The sequence below is a fragment of the Balaenoptera borealis genome (assembly GCF_965194805.1).
Source record: "Balaenoptera borealis genome assembly, chromosome: 9".
Lineage (NCBI taxonomy): Eukaryota > Metazoa > Chordata > Mammalia > Artiodactyla > Balaenopteridae > Balaenoptera > Balaenoptera borealis.
Window position 1 is genome coordinate 111,670,526 of NC_138873.1, and position 26,073 is coordinate 111,696,598.

Here is a 26,073-nt window from a genome sequence, read left to right on the forward strand (position 1 = left end):
TCAGCTCTGATTTTCACTGGCTGTATGTCTTTGGGGAAGTGAGTTAATAGTTTTCATTATCAGGTTTCTCAGCTCCCAAATGAGGTGACCACCACCCACCTCACTGGGTTGTGTGTGCGTTAGATGAAATACTGAAGGGCAGTCAGTAAAAGTGAGTTCCCTTCCCGTTTATCCTGGAAAAAGTTATACCAACGAGATAAACGGCTACAATACACATATGTGTGTAACACGGGACAAAAGAGTGACATAAATGTGCTGTGTGTGAGGTAGGGGATGGTCAAGGAAGGCCTCTGGGAGAAAGAACACTTGCACTGAACCTTCATCAATAAGCAGGAAGCCACCGGCAGGTTCGAGGAAGGAGAGCGATGCAAGGAGAGGCAGTGGCAGGTACAGAAGTATGGAAAGCAAGTACAGAAGGAGAAGGAAACAGCAAATGATCTTATGGGGCTGCACTATGGTGCTGCAGTAACTCAGAGTGGGACGCTGGGCACTGAATTTAACAACAAAAACAACAGGTAATAGGGGCAGGACAGGAATAAAGACGTAGAGAATGGACTTGAGGACACGGGGAGGGGGAAGGGTAAGCTGGGACAACGTGAGAGAGTGGCATGGACATATACACACTACCAAATGTAAAATAGATAGCTAGTGGGAAGCAGCCGCATAGCACAGGGAGATCAGCTCGGTGCTTTGTCACCACCTAGAGGGGTGGGATAGGGAGGGTGGGAGGGAGACACAAGAGGGAGGAGAAATGGGGATATATGTATATGTCTAGCTGATTCGCTTTGTTATAAAGCAGAAACTAACACACCATTGTAAAGCAATTATGCTCCAATAAAGATGTTAAAAAAAAAACCCCAATAGGTAATAGTTATTGAGCCTGATGTGCTCGATATCAGTCTAAGTGCTTTGCCTATATTAGGGTTATAAAGATTAGTTGAGGTGGTACATGTAAAATACTTAGAACAGTGATTAGCACATAATATGCCTTCAATAACTGTGAATTGTTGTTATTATTATTGTTCTTCCTGGACATTAGGCATTGAGGTAATTTGTTACGGATCAAGGTTATTTCTCATTTGTGAGAAATCAGAAGTTGAAAAAAGAAGTTAAGAAGCTGTTGAAGCGGGTGTAAATTCCCAGTGAAACATGCAGAATTGCTGAGTGAGTGGACACCCACCCAAAACTGGTGGGCGCAACCTGCCCTTGCGTGTGACCTTGAAGCACGACTTGCCTGTACACAGAGGCAAGCACCAGGTAAGCAGATAGTTGGCACTGAGACGGTGTGGTGACAAAGCAGGGAATTGAGGTGCTGACAAGAAAATAAAAGTGTCGGACTGTGATTCTGACCCAAGAAGCAAGTAAAATGGGGAGGGCTAATGGTTTAGGAAAATGCACACTAGAATATAAACGTTCAGGGAGGGCAGGAGCTTTGGTTCTGTTTTGTTCACTGCTGTATACCTTCAATGCCTAGAGCAGTGTCTGGGAGAGTTGGCATACAAATATTTAGGGGGCTTAAAAGCGGAGAGTTGTTTCCTGCTGGAACTTCACAATTCTACCTATGAAGTTCTCTTGACAATAGATAAAACACACAGATCTTCTCTCTACTTTTGTATATGTGTGAACTCTTCCATAAAAAGATGAGGGGTCAGTGGGTGGAAGGTCCAGATGAAATGAGAGTGGTCGAAGTGGAGCAGTTACACAGGCAGGTAGGAAGGAATTCTAGTTGTGGTTAAAGCAGTTATGGGAGATGACGAGGTCCAAGGGGTGACTGAGGAGGGAAGGAAGTCATCAGACACGTAGGAGTCTGAGAAGTTGAGGGGACATGGTGCTGGATGAGGAGTCACTCAAGATAATGGTGGGAATTAGAGTGTAGAAGATGGAGGTGTGTCAGGTGGTAAAGCCTATGATGACTGAAGCAAAGTGCTGGGAAGTGGGCACAGGAGAAAACCATGTAGGGGAAAGTAGCCTAGCCTAATGGCATTGAGAGTGGAGGGATGATTGTCTGGAAGCATCAATGTGGAGTAAGGAAGAGCCGATCCCACCAACTACTACAAGATAACAGAAAATCACCCCTTGAGACAGCAGGGAGGAGTGGGAGTGGTGTGCCCAGAAGGCCAGGTTTCTGTTGCAGCAAGGAGGTGCCTGAGGCGAGGGAAGGCTGGTGAAAAGCTGAGGATGTCCAGCCTTTATTCACTGTGGGAGGGTCTGGCAGTGGGGAGGAGCAAGGAAGTACTGAGCAGTGAGGGGCTGAGACTGAGGCGGAAATCCACGGTCGGGGGCACTGACCTATGCAAAGACGATGACTTTCTCTAGAGGAGGGGGCCTGGACTAGTGAGCCCCTTGACCAGGGAACTGCATTAAAAAAGATTTCCTATCTAAATGGATAAAATAAGTTTTGCTTTTAAACAGGGTAATATTTAACTGGTCTTAGCCTGCCTTATGGGTAATTCGTTCCTGATAAATCCTTATGTATTCCTAGCTCCCAAATTAATACCCATTTACAAGAAAACACCAAATTCCATTAAAATGGACTCAGTTACTTTAATATTAACATTGATTATCACATGACCCAAGGCCATTTCCCTTCCTTCTGTAATATGGTTGCTGTCTACCAGTGCTCCATACCTTATATTTAAGACTATATTTACACGCAAATTACATTTGTGAAACACAACGCTTATGTAACTGAACCTTGAATGTAACCATCTGCCTCCCACCCCAAAAGAATAGTAGAGGTAAAAAACAAAACAAAAAATGAAATAAAGCAGAGGATGTGCCATGATAAGCTAGAAAATCACAAGTTCCAACAGAGTGTGACATGAAGAATGGGGCCCTTATTTTGTGGTGCCAGCTTCTCTGTGGAATGCAAAATCCAGTCTTCATTGATGATTATAATAATGATAATAATATTAATTAACACTTACTATATGCCAAACTCTATTCCAAGCACTTTCTATTAGCTTATTTAATCCTCACAATAACCCTATAAATTAGGTGAATTATTTCCCCTGATTTACAGGCACAGAGAGGTTAGGTTAGGCAGCAGAACTAGGATCGGCAATTAGGCACCCTGCCTCCAGACCCATGTTCTGCCTTTAAGCACAAAGAAATGTCTTAGGAGACCTAAAACTGATTTTTCGTAACATGAATGAGCACATCTTGGTGCAACAGTATTTTGAAAATCCATTTAATCAAATACAAGACACATCTCATTCATACAAAAGTAAACCTTCAACTGGTGGAAAGTGTGAGGAATGGAATTTTTATGTGTGGGAATTTTTATGTGTGTGCCTAATTCCCTCCTCACTCCTACCTAAATTAGGCAGAAGAATCTATACACTTCCTGTGGTTTACCAGTATTGAGCCGCCCTTCCCCCATCACTTTGTTTTTTTTGTTTTTGTTTTTAATTTTTATTGGAGTATAGTTGATTAATAATGTTGTGTCATTTTCAGGTGTACAGCAATGTGAATCTGTTATATACATATATCCATTCTTTTTAAGATTCTTTTCCCATATAGGCCGTTACAGAGCACTAAGCAGAGTTCCCTGTGCTATACAGTAGGTCCTTATTGGTTATCTATTTTATATATAGTAGTGTGTATATGTCAATCTCAATCTTCCAATTTATCCCTCTCCCCCTTACCCCTTGTAACCATAAGTTTGTTTTCTACATCTGTGACTCTAGTTCTGTTTTGTAGATAAGTTCATTTGTACCCCACCCCTTTTTTTAAGATTCCACATATGAGTGATATCATATCATGCTTGTCTTTCTCTGTCTGACTTACTTCACTCAGTATGACAATCTCTAGGCTGGAGGAATCAGGCTCCCTGACTTCAGACTATACTACAAAGCTACAGTAATCAAGACAGTATGGTACTGGTACAAAAACAGAAATAGATCAATGGAACAGGATAGAAAGTCCAGAGATAAACCCACACACCTATGGTCACCTAATCTATGACAAAGGAAGCAAGAATATACAATGGAGAAAAGACAGTCTTTTCAATAAGTGGTGCTGGGAAAACTGGACACCTACATGTAAAAGAATGAAATTCGAACACTCCCTCACACCATACACAAAAATAAACTCAAAATGGATTAAAGACCTAGATGTACGGCTGAACATAATAAAACTCTTAGAGGAAAACATAGGCAGAACACTCTTTGACATAAATCACAGCGATATCTTTTTTGATCCACCTCCTAGAGTAATGAAAATAAAAACAAAGAAAACAAAGGGGACCTAATTAAACTTAAAAGATTTTGCACAGCAAAGGAAACCATAAACAAAATGAAAAGACAACCCTCAAAATGGGAGAAAATATTTGCAAACGAAGCAACCGACAAGGGATTAATCTCCAAAATATACAAACAGCTTATGTAGCTCAATATCAAAAAAATAAACAACCCAATCAAAAAATGGGCAGAAGATCTAAATAGACATTTCTCCAAAGAAGACATACAGATGGCCAAGAAGCACATGAAAAGATGCTCAACATCACTAATTATTAGAGAAAAGCAAATCAAAACTACAATGAGGTATCACCTCACACCAGTCAGAATAGCCATCATCAGAAAGTCTACAAACAGTGAATGCTGGAGAGGGTGTGGAGAAAAGGGAACCCTCCTACACTGTTGGTAGGTAGGAATGTAAACTGGTACAGCCACTATGGAGAACAGTATGGAGGTTCCTTAAAAAACTAAAAATAGAGCTACCATATGATCCAGCAATCCCACTCCTGGGCATATATCTGGGGAAAACCATAATTAGAAAAGACATATGCACCCAGTGTTCATTGTAGCACTATTTACAATAGCCAGGACATGGAAGCAACCTAAGCGTCCATCGACAGATGAATGGATAAAGAAGATGTGGTACATATAGACAATGGAATATTACTCAGCCATAAAAAAGAATGAAATAATGTCATTTGCAGCAACATGGATGTCCCCCATCACTTTGGTGTGCATCTCTGAAATCTACCTGGCTACATAAAACCAAATGCTCGAAAAGCAAACCAGTCAGGTTACTGACAGGTTACTGAGAATTCTGTTGTATTCTGTCAACCCGAGACATATTCTTTTTTTTTTTAAAAAAATAAATTTATTTATTTATTTTTGGCTGCGTTGGGTCTTTGTTGCTGCGCACGGGCTTTCTCTAGTTGCGGTGACTGGGGGCTACTCTTCGTTGCAGTGCACGGGCTTCTCATTGTGGTGGCTTGTCTTTGTTGCAGAGCACGGGCTCTAGGCACGCGGGCTGCAGTAGTTGTAGCACACGGGCTCAGTAGTTGTGGCTCACGGGCTCTAGAGTGCAGGCTCAGCAGTTGTGGCGCACGGGCTTAGTTGCTCCGTGGCATGTGGGATCTTCCCAGACCAGGGCTTGAACCCTTGTCCCCTGCATTGGCAGGCAGATTCTTAACCACTATGCCACCAGGGAAGCCCCTGAGATGTATTAATTCTTAACACTACAGAAACATACTTTAATTTTAGCTCTCTCAATAAAGCATAACGCATAACACAAAACCATGTCCTCTTATTCATGACGGAGCAGGGAACTTTCAAATTTGTGAAGGATTCAACAAAAATGATTAAGCATTTTGCAAATAGGAATTTCTCAAACGTAACACAAATGTGGCAGTGTTGTGACGAGGAAGGAGGATGGGACTAAAAACTAGAAGGACGCTGGTTAGTCCTTAATATGGCTACAGCAATCTTGGGAACTTAACCTCTCTGGCCCTCAGTTGTTTACATATAAAATGATGCCCACCTGATAGGAGTTAGTATCTAAGGTCTTTTAACTGCTGTAAAATTTTATGACTAACATTTTATCAGCTTTTCTCTTCTGAAAAATAAAACTATACACATAGGCATAGATAAGGTACAGCTGATTTCATAGAGGTTTGTTCCAGAAACAAACATAAAAGATAAGTAAAACATATGCAAACATATAGAAAGAGAGGTTTTAAGGTCTGCTGAAGATTTCCACCTTCAGGCACCAAAACTTAAAAAAAAACTAATTCTCGGGCTTCCCTGGTGGCGCAGTGGTTAAGAATCCACCTGCCAAGGCAGGGGACACGGGTTCGAGCCCTGGTCTGGGAAGATCCCACATGCCACGGAGCAACTAAGCCCGTGAGCCACAACTGCTGAGCCTGTGCTCCACAACAAGAGAGGCCGCGATAGTGAGAGGCCCGCGCACCACAATCAAGAGTGGCCCCCACTCACCGCAACTAGAGAAAGCCCTCGCACAGAAACGAAGACCCAACACAGCCAAAAATAAATAAATAAATAAATTTATTAAAAAAAAAAAAAAAAAAAACTAATTCTGGATGGAAAGTGTTTTTTTTGCTTTTTGTTTTTTTTTAAACACCTACACTTTCTGAAATGTGCAAAGTAAACATATAGAACATAACTTAAATAAAAAATATAACTAAATAAAAATAAATAATATATATTATTTATTATATTATATATATAATATATATAATTATAATATAATAATATAATAATATAATATATTATTATATTATATATAATAATATATATAACATATAATATATAATAATATAATAATATAATACTATATAATATATATTATTAAATAAAAACATATATAAAATATAATGGTCATCGTGTTTCTCCTATTAGATGTACATGGTAATATTATTACTAAAGCTAGGACAAAGGGCACTACTGAGAGAAAATGAGGTAATACCTGGTGCCTCTTATAAAGCTGTTACATCCATCTTTGTTTTCCCCATTCCCTTCTCCTGGTGCTCCTCTCTTGTCCTTCTACTCCCAGCACCCCAGACACAGAGCTTAATTTAAAATATTGTTGACTAATGCAATACCCTATAACGGTAGGCTCCTCTTCTCTAAAACCCTTATATTTTAAATAGCAAAAAAAAAATGTGTTGCTGCTATTTTTACTTCACTTTTGCCCTCCAGTGGTATGTAAAGAGTAAAAATAAGAAGGAAAATGGTTATAATGAAGACAGCCACCTCAAGGCACGAGGAACAGGGCTAAGATCTATATACACTGAACCCATGAATCAAGCAGGGATTGTTTTTAAAAGGAATGAGTTAATTTTTTTCTTTTTCAATCTACTTTATTGAGGTATATTTTACATACAGTAAAATGCTCCCATTTCAAGCGTACAGTTTGGTGAACTTTGACAAATGTATACATCTGTCAATCCTAGTCAAGCTGCAGAACTTTTCCATCTGCATCTTGTACCCCAGAAAGTACCCTAGTGCCTCTGCAGGCAATTCTTTCCTGCCTGTAGCTCCCAGGCAACCACTGATCTGCTTCCTGTTATTACAGATTAGTTCTGCTTGTTTAGAACTTCATACTGATGGAGTCATGCATTAATACGGTGGTTTCTTTTGTGTCTGAGATTTATCCACGTTGTTATAGGTATCAGTAATTTCTTTTTATAATATCACTGAGTATGCATGAATATACCACAATCTGTTTATCCATTCACCTGCTGATGAACTGATGGATACGTTGTTTCCAGTTTTTTACTATTATGAATTAAAGCTGCTATAAACATTGTTTGGTATTATGGTAATGTATGTTTAACTTTAAAATAGATTGACAGTTTTCCAAAGTAGTTGTACCATTTTACACTCTTACAAGCAAAATATGAGAGTTCTAGTTATTCCGTATGTTGGCCAATATTTGGTATCTTCAGCCATTTTAACTTTAGCCATCCTAGTAAGTGTGTAATGGCTCACTGCGGTTTTAATCTGCATTTTCCTGACAACTAATGACGTTTAACATTTGAGCTAAAATTTGATTATATTTATATATATGTTTCCCAATTGCAACAGAATATAGTAGTCTCTAGGGAATCTCTTTATTATTTCTGTATTTCCAAACTAGATTATTTTGCAGAAGAGGATTATAGAAATCTAACTCATATGCCATAGAAAAAGATCAGTTTATGGAACTAAGTCTGACTTCCAGGTAAAACGGCACTATGGTACAGTGTTTACATTGAGCGCCCACAAAAATAAGCTCCCAGTTGCCAGATAGAGCTATAATGTTACCACCTCTACTGCCACCATCTGGTAATGATAAAAACAAATTTAGAAGATACCACAGGATTGTACTGTTCTTGGTCAGGAAAAGTCAAATTTCGAATTCAACTCTGTTTCTCATGCACACATCTTTGAAACTATATAATGCATGCAAACTGATTTATTCTTTAGTTTTAATTTCTTTTAAAGAAGTAGAGCAAAATATTTTAATCTCCCCAAATTCAGGGAAGATGCATTGTGAAGTAACTCCTTTTCCATTTGTTGCAAGACTTTGTTCAAATTATCTTAGTGCTCTATCAATAGCCTATCTTGACGATAACCTGTTTCCTAACTTAAGTCGTAGACTGCTGAAACTTAATCGTAGACAGCTATACAGGGAAAAAAAAATGTATGCGGTACTTTTAATCTCTTACTGCACAATTTCAAGATATTCGCTGGGTTATCCAATAATTTTCCTCCGCATACTCACAAATGTTAACCTCAGTCCTTTTCTGTGTCTCCTCTTCACGCCCAGGGAACTAGCTACCAGATCACGTGCTAGAGGGCGAGCAGCTGTGGCAACCTGGCAGTGACACGGAGGAAGAGCCCGCGGCTCCGTCCCGCCCTCTATCCTTCAATTGCAGGTTTCTCCCCAGGTCGCTCTTCTAGGGGGTCCTCCCCTCCGCCCTCTGCCCATTGATTTCAAGATTCTCCCCCAGTTCGTTCTTCCACAGGGTCCCCGGCTCAATACTACCGAAAATCGCCGGGAGCCCAGCGCCGCCGGCGCCCAGCAGCTCCCCGCTCGGGCCCGCCGGCTGCACCTGCCGAGGCCCCCGGGGCTGTACCTGCCGAGGTCCCCGGGGCTGCACCTGCAGAGGTCCCGCCCGAGCCTCCGCCCGACCCGGCCCGGCCTCACGGTCCAGCCCGCCTCCTGGGCCCCAGAGCTGCTTCTTGGGCACCCGAGAAGGCGGGGGCTGAGTGGGGTCCTGAATGGGCTCCCCGTTCTCAGTCCCCTCGCGCTTAAGCAGCTCTGGACACCCTCTACCTTGGGACCGCCTCCCGCCCGAAGCCCCTGGTTCTCGCAGCGGCTCACCGGTTTCCGCCCGCGGGGCGCGCTGCAACAGCGGCGTGCGGTCCTCGCCCTCCTCGCCGTCGCTCGGGGCCAGGTCCGGAACCGGGGACTTCATGACGCCTCCAAGGAGCGGCGGCACCGACCACCCAGCGGAGAAGAAAACTCAGACTGAACAGCCGCAGATTCCCCCCCCCGGGCCGAGGTGGCCGGGCCGAGCTGGGCCGCTGGCACCGCCCCCGGCCTGGCACCGCCCCTCGGCCACGTCTTGCCTCGGGCCCCGCCCAGGGGCGGCTACGCAGACTCCGCCCCTGTCGCCATCTTGGGTTCCGGCTACTCGGCAGCCGGTTGGGTGGGGACGGCGGGCTTCGGGCGTCCGGGCTCGCCGCGGCGCGGTGGACGCCTGGGTAGCGGGCCCGCCGGGTCGCTGGTGTTCTGAAGGATAGCGTTCCCCTCCCTGGCCCTCCGTGTACAAGGAGCTCAGGGAGCAGGGGTGACTGGGAACCTTGAGGCGGGCGGCAGGAGCTTACATCGTGCATAATTGAGGGGAGGGCTTGGACCGAACTTGGAGTGGATGTTTTGTATTTGACGTTCAGTTATAGTAGTAAATTGCCGTGAATATTAGCAACCCTGGTACTATCTGCCCGTGACAGCATATAGTCTCTAGGATACCCTTTGAGGCGGAAAAACGGGCAATAGAAACATATTGTTGAGTCCTATGTAATTGCCTACTTTGTAGGTCAAAATAACCCAGTATCAGCAGTTTCGTATGGTTCACTCTATAGAATTATCTGAGGTATGTCTCCACAGGTCTAAATCGAACAGGTTCCCCTGGCATCTGCTGACTCTAAGGTAGAAGCGCTAGGAAAATGCACTAGCCTGGCCTTGCGGGGAGGGGGTGGGAGTGGGACATACCTCTTCTGACCACAGGCAGTTCTCTGTGGGTAATAAAGAACTGGAGATGAAGGGGAAAATGAGATACGGTAGGTGCCCTTGGGGAGTTCATTGCAGCAGGGAAGAAACCCACAAGCCAGCAGTTAAATCAGCCAGGTCAGAGGCGTGGTGAGGTCCACGTGGGAACAAATGAGAGGGTCAACCTTGTCCGGAGGGGAGGGTGGCAGCGACTGCTGGAGGCATCCGTAACCTCCAGATCGGTAAATGCTAGCAAGGTCATCACGTTGCAAGGAGGACAAATCAAGCCTTGTTTCTGAGTTACTGAAATGATCATGTCTGAGATTTAAACTGTCCGAGGAGGATTCTGGCCCTTCAGGAATCTTGTAGAGCAACGCCCCTTAAACTTGAATGTAGGAAATCACCAGGCAGTTCCTTTTAAAATTCAGGTTCAGATTTATCAGGTGTGGTATGACAGTTAATTAAAAACTTTAAAAAAATCATTGTTTGGTTTTTATTTTTTAATTTGTTAATATGATATTATAAATTACATTGATTTCTAAAAAATTGAGGTTTAATTGATTTACAATATATTAGTTTCAGGTATACAACATAGTGATTCAAAATTTTTATAGATTATACTCCATTTAAAGTTATAAAATATTGGTTATATTTCCTGTGCTGTACAATGTATCCTTGTAGCTTATTTATATTATACATAGTAGTTTGTATCTCTTAACCCTCTACCTCTATCTTGTCCCTCCGCCCTTCCCTCTCCCCACTGGTAACCACTAGTTTGTCCTCTATATCTGTGAGTCTACTTCTGTTTTGTTATATTCATTTGTTTGTTTTATTCTTTAGATTCTACATATAAGTGATAACAGTATTCGGTGACAGTTAATTTTATGTATCTCCTTGGAGGGTGCTTTTGGATGAGGTTAACATTTAAATTGGTGAAGCAGATTGCCCTCTGTAATGTGAGTAAGACTGGCCAGCCTTCATAATTGCACGAGCCATTTCCTTATAGTTCGTTTTAGCCATTTCCTTATAATTCTTATTCTGTGCCTGCACGCACACACACACACTATTGGTTCTGTTTCTCTGGTGGGCCCTGACTAGTATATCTGGGATGGGCCTGAGATTCTGTATTGTTAGGAAGCTCACAGGTGACCACATTTTGAATAGCAAGGTTATAAAAGACTTGAACCAGGGAATAAAGATTCCAACAGACTTGAAATATTTCAAACCACAGGAGGTCCTGTAAAAAAAAGAAACAAAAACCCACACTTTTTATTTTAGAAGTTTTAAGTTTACAGAAAAGTTGTAGAGATAGTCCAGAGAGTTTTTCATACCCTTTGCCTTGTTTGACTTGTTGCTAAGGTCTTACATTAGTATGATACATGATCACAACTAATTAGCCAATATTGATAGATTTTTTTTTTAATACATTTATTTATTTATCTTTGACTGCGTTGGGTCTTCATTGCTGCACGCGGGCTTTCTCTAATTGCTGCGAGCTGGGGTACTCTTTTTTGTGGTGCGTGGGCTTCTCATTGCGGTGGCTTCTCTTGTTGCAGAGCACGAGCTCTAGGCGTGGGCTTCAGTAGTTGTGGCATGCAGGCTCAGTAGTTGTGGCACATGGGCCCAGTTGTTCTGCGGCATGTGGGATCTTCCCAGTCCAGGGCTCGAACCCGTGTCCCCTGCACTGGCAGGTGGATTCCTAACCACTGTGCCACCAGGGAAGTCCCTGATAGATTATTGGTTTTTTTGTTTTTTGTTTTTTTATAAATTTATTTATTTATTTTTGGCTGCATTGGGTCTTTGTTGCTGTGCGCGGGCTTTCTCTAGTTGCACTGAGCGGGGGCTACTCTTCGTTGCAGTGTACGGGCTTCTCATTGTGGTGGCTTCTCTTGTTGCGGAGCACGGGCTCTAGGCACGCAGGCTTCAGTAGTTGTGGCACATGGGCTCAGTAGTTGTGGCACACGGGCTTAGTTGCTCCGCGGCATGTGGGATCTTCCTGGACCAGGGCTCGAACCCGTGACCCCTGCATTAGCGGGTGGATTCTTAACCACTGCGCGACCGGGGAAGCCCTGATAGGTTATTGTTAATGGAAGTTCATACTTTATATTCAGATTTATTTAGTTTTTACCTAATGTTCTTTTTCTGTCCCAGGATTCCATCCAGGATGCCACATTATATTGTATTTAGGCATTGTGTCTCATTGGGCTCCTGTAGACTGACAGTTTCTCAGACCTTCCTTGTTTTTGCTGATCTTGAAAGTTTTGTAGAGTACTGGTAGGTTTTGTAGAAAGGCTCCCAATTTGAATTTGTTCGATGTTTTTATTATAATTACACTGGGGTTATGGGGTTAAAGACCACAGAGGTAAAGTGCCATCCTCATCACATAGTTTCAAGGGAATATGCTGTCAACATAACTTATCATTGATGGTTATCACTGGTGGTGTTAAACTTCATCACATGCCTAAGATGGTGTTTGTCAGGGTTTTCCTCAAGTTCCTCTTTTTTTCCCCCTCCCGTTCCATTTTTTTCTCTCAGTATGTGCAGCCTATACTTGAGGGGTAGGGACTTTATGCTTCACCTGTTTGAGGGGCAGAATTCTTTTGTATGGGAAAAGTGTCTGTTTCCCACCATTTGTTTATTTTATATATTTTTTAAAATTAGGGACTCTAATTTTATTTATTTATCTATTTTTACATTTTTATTTAGTACTGGAGTATAGTTGATTAACAATATTGGGTTAGTTTCAGGTGTACAGCAAAGTGATTCAGTTATACATATACATGTATCTATTCTTTTTCAAATTCTTTTCCCATTTAGGTTATTACAGAGGATTGAGCAGAGTTCCCTGTGCTATACAGTAGGTCCTCGTTGGTTATCGGGTTTTTTTGGCTACGATGCGTGGCTTGCAGGATCTTAGTTCCCCGACCAGGGATTGAACCTGGGTCACGGCAGTGAAAGCACCGAGTCCTAATCACCGGACCTCCAGGGAACTCCCATGGTTATATTTTTGAATATAGCAGTGTGTACATGTCATTCCTGAACTCCCAATCTCTCCCTCCCTCCCACCCCCATTTGTTTATTTATTCAATCATTTATTTGTATTAGTATGGACTCATGGTTATTTATCTTATACTTTGGGTTATAATCCAACACTTTATTTATTTTATTGCTCAAATTGTTCCAGCTTTGGTAATTGGGAGCTCTTTCAGTTGGCTCCTGTGCCCCTTTTGTATACCCCTGCTGTTTTTTTTTTTAAATTAATTAATTAATTTTATTTATTTTGGCTGTGTTGGGTCTTCGTCGCTGCACGCGGGCTTTCTCTAGTTGCGGCGAGCGGGGGCTACTCTTCATTGCGGTGCGCGGGCTTCTCATTGAGGCGGCTTCTCTTGCTGCAGAGCACGGGCTCTAGGCGCGTGGGCTTCAGTAGTTGCAGCATGTGGGCTCAGTAGTTGTGGCTCATGGGCTCTAGAGCGCAGGCTCAGTAGTTGTGGTGCACGAGCTTAGTTGCTCCGCGGCATGTGGGATCTTCCCGGACCAGGGATCGAACCCGTGTTCCCTGCACTGGTAGGCGGATTCTCAACCACTGCGCCAGCAGGGAAGACCCCTGCTGTGTTTTTTGAGCACTACCTTACTTTCTGGTACTACAAGCTGTCCCAGCTCATCCTGTATAGTCTCTGCTCCTGCCATTTCTCCAAGGTGAATGATATTAGAAGCCAAGATGGGTGCTGGGTGTACTTCTTGCTACTATGTTGTCATTGATTCCAGGCCCAGAGGAGGTACTTTTGTTTTGTTTTTGTTTTCTTTTATAATCTTCTCAAGAAGGTTTTTTAAAAAAGTGTAAGATAACACCTTTTTCTTCCTTATATCTGGCATTTAATTCCTGCTCACTACCATAGAAGATTGTCGTTGATGTTATTTATTTTTTGGTTAATAATTCCTTTCTTTAACAACACTCTAAACCAGTGCTGTTCAATAGAAATATAATGCAAGACATATATGTAATTTAACATTTTCTAGGAGCCTCATTAAAAACTTAAGAAAAAAAAACAAAAAAAGGTGAAATTAACTCTATAATATACATTCTTTAACCCAATATACTAAAAATTTTACCAATTCAACATCTAATCAATATAAAACACTTAATAAGATATGTTACATTATTTTTTTCAGTGCTAATTCTTCGAAACCTGGTGTGTATTTTATACTTACAGCACATCTTCATTAAGACCAGTCACATTTCAAGTGTTTAATGACCACATGTGGCTTGGGCTACCATTTTGGACAGCACAGTTGTAGACCATGTGAGGACTTATTTTTTTTCCCCCAAATCTTGTGTTTGCATGGGAAAAGAGTGTCTTCTGAGCAGTGCCTAGTTCAAAAGAATCTAGCTGTTTTTTTCCTCTATAAAATTAAGATAATAATAGAAACAACTATTATTGTTAAACAACTCATAGGGTTATTATGAGGAATAAATAAGATAATGCATGCAAATCATGGTACATGATGGGTAGTCTCAATATATGTTAGCTATTATCATTTTTATTAAGTTTGTTTTGGAAAATGAGCTTACCCATCTTAAGAACTCCTTTATTTATTTTGAAATACAGTTCATTTACAATGTTGTGCTAGTTTCTGGTGTACAGCAAAGTGATTCAGTTATATACACACACACACACACACACATATTCTTTTTCATATTCTTTTCCATTACGGTTTATTACAGGATATTGAATATAGTTCCCTTGTTGTTTATCTGTTTTATATATAGAAGTTTGTATCTGCTAATCCCAGACTCCCAATTTATCCCTCCCCCACCCCCTTTCCCCTTTGGCAATGATACATTTGTTTTCTATATCTGTGAGTCTGTTTCTGTTTTGTAACTAACTTCACTTGTGTCATATTTTAGACTTCACATATAAGTGATATCATATAATGTTTATCTTTCTCTTTCTGACTTACTTCACCTAGTATGATAATCTCTAGGTCCGTCGATGTTGCTGCAAATGGCATTATTTCATTTTTTTTTTATGGCTGAGTAGTAGTCAATTGTATTTATATACCACATCTTCTTTATCCATTCATTTGTCAATGGACATTTAGGTTGCTTCCATGTCTTGGCTATTGTAAACAGTGCTGCAATGCGTGTATCTTTTCAAATTATGGTTTTCCCTGGACATATGCCCAGTAGTGGGATTGCTGGATCATATGGTAGCTCTATTTTTAGTTTTTTAAGGAATCTCCATACTGTTCTCCATAGTGGCTGTACCAGTTTACATTCCCACCAACAGTGTAGAGGAGCTCCCTTTTGATTTTCCTTATACCTCTTTTAAAATACGTATCACATTCTATCTGGAATTACATGGTTAGTAGTTGGCTGTGCAGCTGTTTTAGTTCCTTTTTGTGACTGTAGGTGTCCTAGGAGCTGGTACCAAGTCTCGTTTATCTCTGTGAGCTGAGAAGTTCCTAACCATGTTTCTTTCACTGTGCTTATCATGTTTCACAGTGCCTTATCATGTTGGCCATGGTGAAACTACCAAGGTGAGAATTTCAAGTAGGTAGGAATATATAGGGATTAAAAAACTCAATGGAGAGACAAATATTTGAATCACTAAATTTAGAAATAAAGTCGGTAAAGGAATTTTTGGATGAACAGTGTGGCCCTATAAAATCATCCTTTCTTTATCCCAGATTTTCCTCTAAAGTAAATAATTATAATCACAAATGATAATGATTATTGAGATATAATGGTTATTGAGATATTTTTTTCAATGTTTTGATTTATTTTTTTTTCGCCAAACTTGACAGTTGATCATCAGAGACTTGATTTCTTCGGATTAATTTCAGAATTCTTTGTCATTTTATAGTTTTGAATCTCTAGGATTTAGCAACTATTTTCTTTAAATTGTGTCATATTATTTTGTATGAAGAAACATTTCAACATTTGGAGACCTTTTCCTCACAGAATTCTGTGAGTTAAATTCCACTGATCATTTTTTTCCTCAAATTATCTTTGTAACTTATATAGAATATTAGTCAAAATATTTGCTCAGAAAATAGAGTTTTGCAAAGGAGAAACACTAAAACTTTAAGTACCACAGATCAGCCTAACTTAAAACAATGATCTAATGTAATTATTTAAGAAAGAGTGTAAAAATATTTTAAAAGGATAGGATTGGTAGGAAAATTTCTATTAAGTCTAAGGTTTCTCTCTAATATATTTTCCTTATAATACAGGCATCACAATTCCTGATTTCAAACTTTATTACAAAGCTATAGTAATTGAAACAGTACTGGCATAAAAATGGATACATAGACCAATGGAACAGAATTGAGAGCCCAGAAACACCCACACTTATAAGGTCAACTAATATTTGACAAGGGTGCCAATAATATTCACTGGGTCAAGGATAGCGTCTTCAATAACTGGTGTTGGGAAAACTGGACGACTACATGCAGAAGTGCGAAATCGGACCTCTATCTTGTATCATTTACAAAAATCAACTCCAAATGCATTAAAGACTTAAATGTGAGACCCGAAATTGTAAAACCCCTTAGAAGAAAACATAGGAAAAAAGCTCCTTGACATTGGTCATGGCAATGATTTTTTGGATATGACACTCAAAGCACAAGCAACAAAATAAAAAATAAGTGGAGCTACATCAAACTAAAAAGGCTTCTGCATAGCAAAAGAAACAATCAGCAGAATAAAAAGAATGGGAGAAAATATTTGCAAACCATCTGTCTGATAAGGGGTTAATATCCTAAAATACATAAAGGAACGCATACAATTCAACAGCATAAGAACCAAACGGTCTGATTAAAAAATGGGTGAAGGACTTGAATAGACTTCTTTTCCAAAGAAGACATATGAACGGCCGAACAGGTACATGAAAAGCTGCTCAGCATCGCTAATCATCAGGGAAATGCAAATCAAAACCACGAGGTATCACCTCACACCTGTTAGAATGGCTATTACCAAAAAGACAAAAGCTAACAAATGTTGGTGAAGCTTTGGAGTAAATGGGACCCTTGTGCACTGTTGGTGGGAATGTAAATTGGTGCAGCCACTATGCAAAACAGTATGGAGGTTCCTCAAGAAATTAAAAATAGAGCTACCATACGATCCAGCAATTCCACTTCTTGATATACATCTGAAGGAAGTGGAGTCAGTATCTCAAAGAAATACCTGCACTCCCATGTTCACTGCAGCATTATTCACAAGAGCCAAGATATGGAAACAACCTGAGTGTCCATTAACAAATGAATGGATAAAGAAAATATGATGGAATATTATTCACCTATATAAAAAAGGAAATTTTGCCTTTTGTGACAATATAGATGGACCTTGAGGACATTATACTAAGTAAAATAAGTTAGACAGAGAAAGACAAATATTGTGTGTTCTCACTTATATGTGAAATCTAAAAAAGCTGAACTCGGAAATAGAGAGTAGAATGCTTGTTGCCAAGGGCTGGGGGTGGGGTGAGGAAAATGGGAGCGATGTCAGTCAAAGGGTACAAACTCCCAGTTACAAGATCAATAAGTTCAAGGGATCTAATGTATAGCATGGTGACTATAATTAACAATACTGTATTATGTATTTGAAAGTTAAGAGAGTAAATCTTAAATATCATCACCACACTCATGCACACAGAGAGACAATTATACGAGGGGACGGAGGTGTTAACTAACCTTACTGTGGTATCATTTTGTAATATATACATGTGTTAAATCATCACATTGTACACCTTAAAAGCTTACATAAGTTATATGTCAATATCTCAACAAAGCTGGAAAAAATATTTCTCCATTCCCTGGTAAAGTATCATCTACACGTACCTTAGTGCTATCTCTGAATAATATAGGTCTGATACTGTTACACCTTTAAAAAACCCTTCAATGGTAACTTATTGCCTGGGTCTTCACGTTTTTGATTGTGTACTCCATCAGTAAAAATTCTGAATATGGACCCAACTTGTGTCTTTTTCTATATAAATTACACACACACACACAGACACACACACACAGACACACATTATACTCAACAAACACTCAAAATTAAAAAGGATGAGAAAATATAAATACAAATAGATGTTCTGGTGTTTCCCTGAATTGGTTTGCATATGCTCCGGAGTGAGTGCACCCCACTTCGGAGACTACTTGTCTAGAAGATAAAATCCAGATTCTTTGGTGGAGAACACGAGATCCTTACAGACTGGCATCAGTTTCCAGCTATCTTCCACACTTCCTGCACCCGCTTGGTGCTTTACACATTGGACTGCACACCACGTTTTCCTTGTTTGCTTCTTTTGTGCATGGTGAGTTCTTATTTGTCCTTAGACTAAAATGTCACCTTTCTTTAAAGATCTCTTGACAATCTCCCTTTTTCTTGCTTTCGTGTGTATCGTCCATACCTTTATTATAGCACATCGTGTTCTCTAAGACGGTTTATAGTGTGTGAGTCATTCCTTGAGAAGAGGAACCTTGACTTACTTATCTTCCATTCCAGCTCTAAGCAGACAGAACAGCTTAAGAAATATTTATGGAGCTTCGTATTATGTGTGAGGGCCTGTCCTGGGTGCTATGAGAGTGTATGAGATGAATAAACATGATTTCTGCCTCCAAGGAGTTTATAAGTAAAATGTACCTTGAAGGAAATATTTCTTAATTACTGTCCAAGGGAAGTATAAATATTTCTCTAACAATTATGAAAGTTAGAGGACATATTTTTAATTTATATTTTCTAGAGAGCCAGTGGTATACGATTAATGTATTTGAGAGGATGAGTGATAATATTTTTAGAAAGGAATTTCAAAAACGAACAGTCTGGGCATACTTTCCCATATCCTGTTTCCTTCAGGCAGCTGTACTGACAGATGTCCTCAGACAGTGATCAAAATATAAACAAAATAAGGCAGGTAAATGTGAACAGTTTTTTGTCATGTTTATGTGAAAGTGTGCACTCAATTATTTTTATAGCAGAGTTTAAATTTCCTCAGTGCTTTTCAACCTAACAATTGAGTAATTATTGTAATATACCCACAGACATGTGGGAATTATAACCATTTTAACTAATGCATGGCAATTGAATGAAGTGATTTGTCCAAGATCAGTGAGAGCCACTATTACAATTCAGATTTATTGCCTTTTCTAGAATTCAGATCCGAGGATGGTGCTTCTTCATAATTTTCTTGATTTTCTACATCTCCTATGTTACCCTTGCATCTTAAAACTTTTGAGTACAATTTTGCTTAGTCTTGGAAGTCATTTCAATGATAGGTATATAATATGTAAAGTTAGTTGTTGATTGTAAATTATATGGCATTTTCTTTGTCAGTTTCCTTTCATTGATTTGCTATAGGGAAGCTGAAAAAGCAGTCACTTAAAAAAGAGATATAAGTAATTTTGCCTCTGTGAAAAGCCTGGAAAAGACCCATATGTAAAATTTAAATACACTGAAAAATTTAGAAGATATGTCGTAGTTTTAGCTCTTCAACTTCAGGGAATTTAAACTACATCAATTTTTGCAAATGTTGTGAATTATCAGTGAAGCAGATAGTGAATCAACTGGGAAAATCACACAAGAAGAAGAAGAAACAGGATGACCTTCAGAAATAAGCTAAAACTGCATGCAAAGCAACTCAAAATTGAATGACTCAGGCAGATTAGAAGATTAAGTTTCAAATCTGTTCTTCTAACTAGTATGTGAAGCCACAGTGCTGTTGAGTCAGCCTTCCTGATAATCCCTTTTGGTCAGAATTCTCTCCACATATACATTCCTATTTTCTGACTAATGAAGGATATACTGGCTTAGAAACTAATTGTTGTTGTTTTATAACAGAAAAAATAATCTGAGATACTGGGATCTGGATATTAGAAAGTGTTACACCATCACTATAACCTGCTAATTAACACAGCAGCAACTTATTTTTCTGATGGTTGTATTCCTAAAAGTTTTATATGAATTCAACCATATTTAAGATGACACATGAGAGTTTGCTGCTTTTTAGAGAAGCTATGATCAATCCTTTTGTAGAGAGATAGCTGAATTTTCAATTTTTAGGTTTGTTTTTTTTTTTTTTTGGCTGCGTTGGGTCTTTGTTGCTGTGCGTGGGCTTTCTCTAGTTGCAGCAAGTGGGGGCTACTCTTCATTGAGGTGCGTGGGCTTCTCATTGCGGTGGCTTCTCTTGTTGCGGAGCACGGGCTGTAGGTGTGCGGGCTTCAGTAGTTGCGGCTTGTGGACTCAGTAGTTGTGACTCGCGGGCTTAGTTGCTCTGTGGCATGTGGGATCTTCCCAGACCAGGGCTTGAACCAGTGTCCCCTGCATTGGCAGGTGAATTCTTAACCACTGCGCCACCAGGGAAGTCCCAGGTATTCTTTTTTTTTTTTTTTTTTTTATTTATTTTTATTTATTTATGGCAGTGTTGGGTCTTCGTTTCTGTGCGAGGGCTTTCTCTAGTTGTGGCAAGCGGGGGCCACTCTTCATCGCGGTGCGCGGGCCTCTCACTATCGCGGCCTCTCTTGTTGAGGAGCACAGACTCCAGACGCACAGGCTCAGTAGTTGTGGCTCACGGGCCTAGTTGCTCCGCGGCATGTGGGATCTTCCCAGACCAGGGCTCGAACCCGTCTCCCCTGCATTGGCAGGCAGACTCTCAACCACTGCGCCACCAGGGAAGCCCCCAGGTATTCTTTTTAATAGGACACATTTATAATTGTTTTCTGTACCAGTAATTTAAGTAAAAAGAAAAATGCAGTTATGTTGAGCTTATCTTTCTAATTGAGTACCTCAGGAATAAAAATCGCAATCTTAACAACTCACTAGTTAGAATGCTAATAAACCACAATATTAAAATTTAATCCTTTCTGTGTTTAAAAAATTCCATCAGAACTGGTTACATCAGTTGGTGAGGTGATACCAATCTCCATCAATAGACCCCTTTTGGTTTGTCTACAAACAAGCAAGCACCAAAGGACAAAAATCCAAACAACAGCTAAAGCAAAACCAAACCTCAGAGTTTTAGTGATTGATTAATCCCTCCAACTCCAAGTAAAAACCAATATCAAGATACATAATTAATAATGCTATGTAGTGACATCCTTACATATAAATGAAAGCAGTCAAAGTAGGTCACAGTTTTAACTTACAAGATGTGGCTATAAAATAACGAGATTGTATGAAGGAGTGAAGAAATGGCTCTTAATAGAGTTTTACAAAGAAAGTTCCAAAAGTATTTTGAGGGATAGAGAATTGGAGAAAAGGTATTTAATCTGTTAAAACTTGTGTTCTCTTTTACATTAATTTGTGTTTATTTGAAAAAAAAAAACCCCAATAGTCACACTATTGTCTCTCAAGTAGCCAAGCTGACAGCTAAGCCACGGTGATGTCAGCAGAGGTGGACCCCATACAACGCTTTCTGTGGAGAAGAGCATCAGTGAGTTGATAGGAAGACACGGTCTTTTATTGGGATTACAAGGTGGAGCTGTAGGGAGGACTTATCTGAGGGAGAAGAGATGATCAGATTAAGGTCAAAAACTAAGGTTATTAACCTCCTAAAAGAACTCTGCGCCAACAGTGTTCGTGTGCTGCAACTCATGTGGTAAAAACCCCCCCATTACCACTTTGATCCAATGTAGTAGGATACACGGGACTCAGTACCTGTTACGTGTCAGGCACCATGGTAAGCACTTACGCATATTATTTAATTCTGAAAGCATCTATAGGTCTAGGTATCATTAGTCTCACTTCATAACTAAGGAAACCTGAACTCAGAGAGAGTGACATTGCTTAAGCACAAAGATTAGAATGTGTCTGTTGCCTGTCTGGGCCTGACCCGGCTCAGCTTTCAAGATCAAGGGTGTTCAGGGTGGTATGGTTGTAGAGAGAATGTATGTCTGTCTTACTCCAAATCCCATGTTCTTTCCATGCTGCTTTCCAGTAGATCACCTATGTAATTCTTCATTCACAGGGTGCTAAAATTTTCTTGGCTTGGGTGTTGGTCCATTATCTGAACCCACCATCAGTGGGAAGGGTCTGAGGATGAGGGGTAATTGGTGTGCTAGAGAGTGCATAGGGTTAGCACTAAGGAGGCCAGATTCCATCAAGTCCAAGGGGCTGGCAATGGGAACGCCAAGAGGGTTAGACGGCAGGTAGACACGGGATGCCAAAAAACAAGGATAAAAGAGTTTTTGATGACACTTTGTCTTAAAACACACCAAATGGCCTGGGAAGGACAATTTTGAAAACAAAACTCAGTCTACACTTGGCGGGCTGTCCAAAAGTGGTGCAGGTTTGGACTGGGGTAGGGCGCCTGGCTGCTGACCTCATTACATCTGAGAGCTTTCATTGTGTTTCAGTCATCGTTTTCCTTATTGGCATTTTCTGATTACTTAGGCATAGGAATGAGTAAATAAAATGCTTTGATGCAGGTTTAAAGAAATGAACTCTATCCTACCTTTGTAAAGCTTGGAAGAGACTTTCAAGGCTAGCTTCAGTTGTGTCTGAGTCACTGTTGGCTTTTTTCTGATTACTTAGGCAAGGGAATGTATAAATTGAATGCTATGATGCAGGTTTAAGGAAATTACTGTACTTTTGGATTAGACTGCCAATACATTAAGCTTGAAAATGAATTCCAGTTACTGCCTAACTAAGACTCAGTCGTCCCCATACAGTCCCCCTTCATGGCTGTGCAGCAGGTGGTCCTAAACTGAAAACCCAGCCTACGTTCTAATCTACTTTGTTATGCCCTTTGGTCATGAGGGAAACAGATCAGCACAATCCTTAAAAAACATTTCAAAGTACATGCCTTAGAATAAACGTTTCCTTATGAAAAATTTCAAACATGCATGAAAGTAGAGAGAATAGAATAATAAACTACTATTGACAATTAACTTGATTCTAATGATTATCAGTATTTTGCCATGTTTGTTTCATACATCTCCCATTCAACTAACTTGTGTCTCCCTGGTCCCCCCTCACGTCCTTCCTCGCGTTTTACGTGGCTGAGCCAATCATCTCACAGTGGTGTAAGCTGAGGCTTTTGATGGTCCATTTCTATGAAGTTTCAGCAAGTGACATTGAAACACTTGTCTTAGGTACACTCCTAATTATAACAGATATAAGAACTACATTTCTTATCTTTTCATAAGAATTTTTATCAGTAATTTTTTTGTCACTGTCTCGTTGTAACAGGCACGTTTACTTTCCTCTCCTCCTCGGTTTGACCCAGAAAGCATTTACTCTGAAGCACAGAAAAAGATGAGGTCATACTATTCGGATCATGTGGTGATACCAGTAACACGTTGCATCAATTGTTATGACCATTAGGTGGCAGGCTGATGCAGAATGACATTGCCCTGGGAAACTGGACAGTACTCAATGTCTGTCTGGCTTCTTCTCTGGCCAGAGGGCCAAGTAGGCTTTTCCTGGATTCAGAATGCAAGCTGGATGAATTCAAGCCTCTGTTGCCTTATGGACCTATCACCCCAATTACCATTCCTCCTCATTTCTGCTTTTAGGCCTTCAAACACAAAAGACTAATCATCCTATTCCGGGTAATAGAGTTATTTCCATACTATCGTGATGTGACCCTAGGGCCCTCTTAAATAGACATCTAGAACTCAGAGGGGTCACGCTCTAAAATTTTGAGTCCTGTAATGAAAATTAAAAAAACACCAAAGAGGACTTCCTCGGTGGCACAGTGGTTAAGAATCCGCCTGCCAATGCAGGGGACAAGGGTTCGAGCCCCGGTCCGGGAAGATCCCACATGCCGCGGAGCAACTAAGCCCATGCGACACAACTACTGAGCCTGTGCTCTAGAGCCCGCGAGCCACAACTACTGAGCCCATGCGCCACAACTACTGAAGCCTGCACGCCTAGAGTCCGTGCTCCGCAACAGAGAGAAGCCACCGCAATGAGAAGCCCGCGCGCCGCAACGAAGAATAGCCCCCGTTCGCCACAACTAGAGAAAGCCCACGCGCAGCAACGAAGACCCAAAGCAGTCAAAATAAATAAATAAATTTATAAACAAACAACAACAACAAAAAACACGGAAGAACCCAGAAGTGGTGATGGGAATTTACAAAAAGAAGGGTTTATTAACTACAGTCCCTGGAGAGACATAACTCGACAAAATTACCTCCTTTTTCAGTGGTTATGAGAAGTCAAAACGTTTCAGTCTAAATTGGCTTTCAGGGATCCACCGCCGGTGGGGATCCAGGTCTCTTCTCTCTCACTATACTCTTTCCTGCTTTGAAGTGGTAGTGCCTACTGGCACTCAGTGTCTCAACCAAAACAAAGCAACTTTGTCCCCATGTTTCTTCACATTTGACAAAGTCTAGTTTTTGCTCAAACCTGTCTGCATTAAATGACCTCCATGGGAGTGATGTTCTTGTCTGGTTCAGTTACTGCCTCTGACGCCTGAGTTACTCCAGACCCCATGCTACCTTCCCTGCTCCTCCTCAGCTCCATTTTCAGACCCTACATGTGGCTCTAGTGCTAGCATGTCCCCTGGGGTGTTCCAGCTTGTATCCTTGCTCAGAATTCCCGCTCTGCCTTGTTAGTCCTATCACCACGTTACTGATTAGGCTCTGCTACTAACACCTGACCTTCTTGCCTATCTATTCTAAACCTGTTTCAAGGCTCTGATGCTGTCACCATCAAGTCAGTTAAACTCTACTTTTTCATGTCCCTGTGGTTGCTTGATGGAAACTAATTACAATTGTCCCTCAGTGTCCATTGGGGATTGGTTCCAGGCGCCCCCATATCAAAATCCGGGGATGCCCTTATATAAAATGGCATAGTATTTGCATACAACCTATGTATGTCCTCCCTTATATACATTAAATCACTTCTAGATTACTTACAATACCCAATACAATGTAAATATTATGTAAATATTTGTAAATACAATGTAATTCCTATTAAGTAGTTGTCAGTTCCTGGCAAATTCATGTTTTGTGTTTTGGAACTTTCTGGAAAATTTTTTTCCAGTATTTTCAATCTGTGGTTGGTTGAATATGTGGGTGCAAAACTTGCAGATATGGAGGGCCAACTTAAAAATACTTTTTAAAATTGAAATATAGTTTATTTACCATGTTGTGTTAGTTTCAGGTATAAGGGGGACCAACTTTTAATAGAAAATTCAAGAGATTCTCCAGAAAACTCTTGGAACTAATAAGAGTTTTGCAGGGTTGGTGAATCCAAGATCAACATACAAAAATTAATTGTATTTTTTATACCATCAGTAATGCATTAGATAATGCAATTTATTATTTTTTAAATTTTTTCACATCTTTCTTGGAGTATAATTGCTTTACAATGTTGTGTTAGTTTCCGCTGTACAGCAAAGTGAATCAGCTATATGCATACATATATCCCCATATCCCCTCCCTCTTGAGCCTCCCTCCCACCCTCCCTATCCCACCCCTCTAGGTGGTCACAAACCACCAAGCTGATCTCCCCGTGCTATGCAGCAGCTGCCCACTAGCCAACTATTTCACATTTGGGAGTGTATGTATGTTAATGCTACTCTCTCACTTTGTCCCAGCTTCCCCTTCCTCCCCTGTGTCCTCAAGTCTGTCCTCTACGTCTGCGTCTTTATTCCTGCCCTGTCACTAGGTTCATCAGTACAGTTCTTTTAGATTCCATATATATGCGTTAACATACGATATTTGTTTTTCTCTTTCTGACTTACTTCACTCTGTATGACAGACTCTAGGTCCATCCGCCTCATTACAAATGACTCAATTTTGTTCCTTTTTATGGCTGAGTAATATTCCATTGTATACATGTGCCACATCTTCTTTATCCATTCCTCTGTCGATGGACATTTAGGTTGCTTCCATGTCCTTGTTATTGTAAACAGTGCTGCAATGAACATTGTGGTACATGTATCTTTTTTTTTTTTCTTTTTTCTTAAATTAATTAATTTATTTTTTATGGCTGTGTTGGTTCTTCGTTTCTGTGCGAGGGCTTTCTCTAGTTGCGGCAAGTGGGGGCCGCTCTTCATCGCGGTGCGTGGGCCTCTCACTATCGCGGCCTCTCTTGTTGCGGAGCACAGGCTCCAG

The 26,073-nt window shown here is 40.6% G+C and overlaps 1 protein-coding gene and 1 long non-coding RNA gene across 4 annotated transcripts in view; both read right to left on the reverse strand.

Moving 5' to 3' along the window:
- The window catches only part of SLC17A5 (solute carrier family 17 member 5), a 49,228-nt gene extending 39,859 nt beyond the window's left edge, over positions 1 to 9,369 (reverse strand). For 2 of the 3 annotated variants that reach the window (XM_082405091.1, XM_082405090.1), the window contains exon 1: positions 9,121 to 9,369. In XM_082405091.1, the coding sequence (XP_082261217.1) occupies positions 9,121 to 9,214 (94 nt within the window). In that variant the 5' untranslated portion in view covers positions 9,215 to 9,369. The remainder of the gene's footprint in view (positions 1 to 9,120) is intronic. The other variant, XM_082405089.1, reaches the window with a different exon arrangement.
- Positions 1 to 26,073, reverse strand: part of LOC309634743 — a 632,894-nt gene that overhangs the window by 129,866 nt on the left and 476,955 nt on the right. The window lies entirely within an intron of this gene.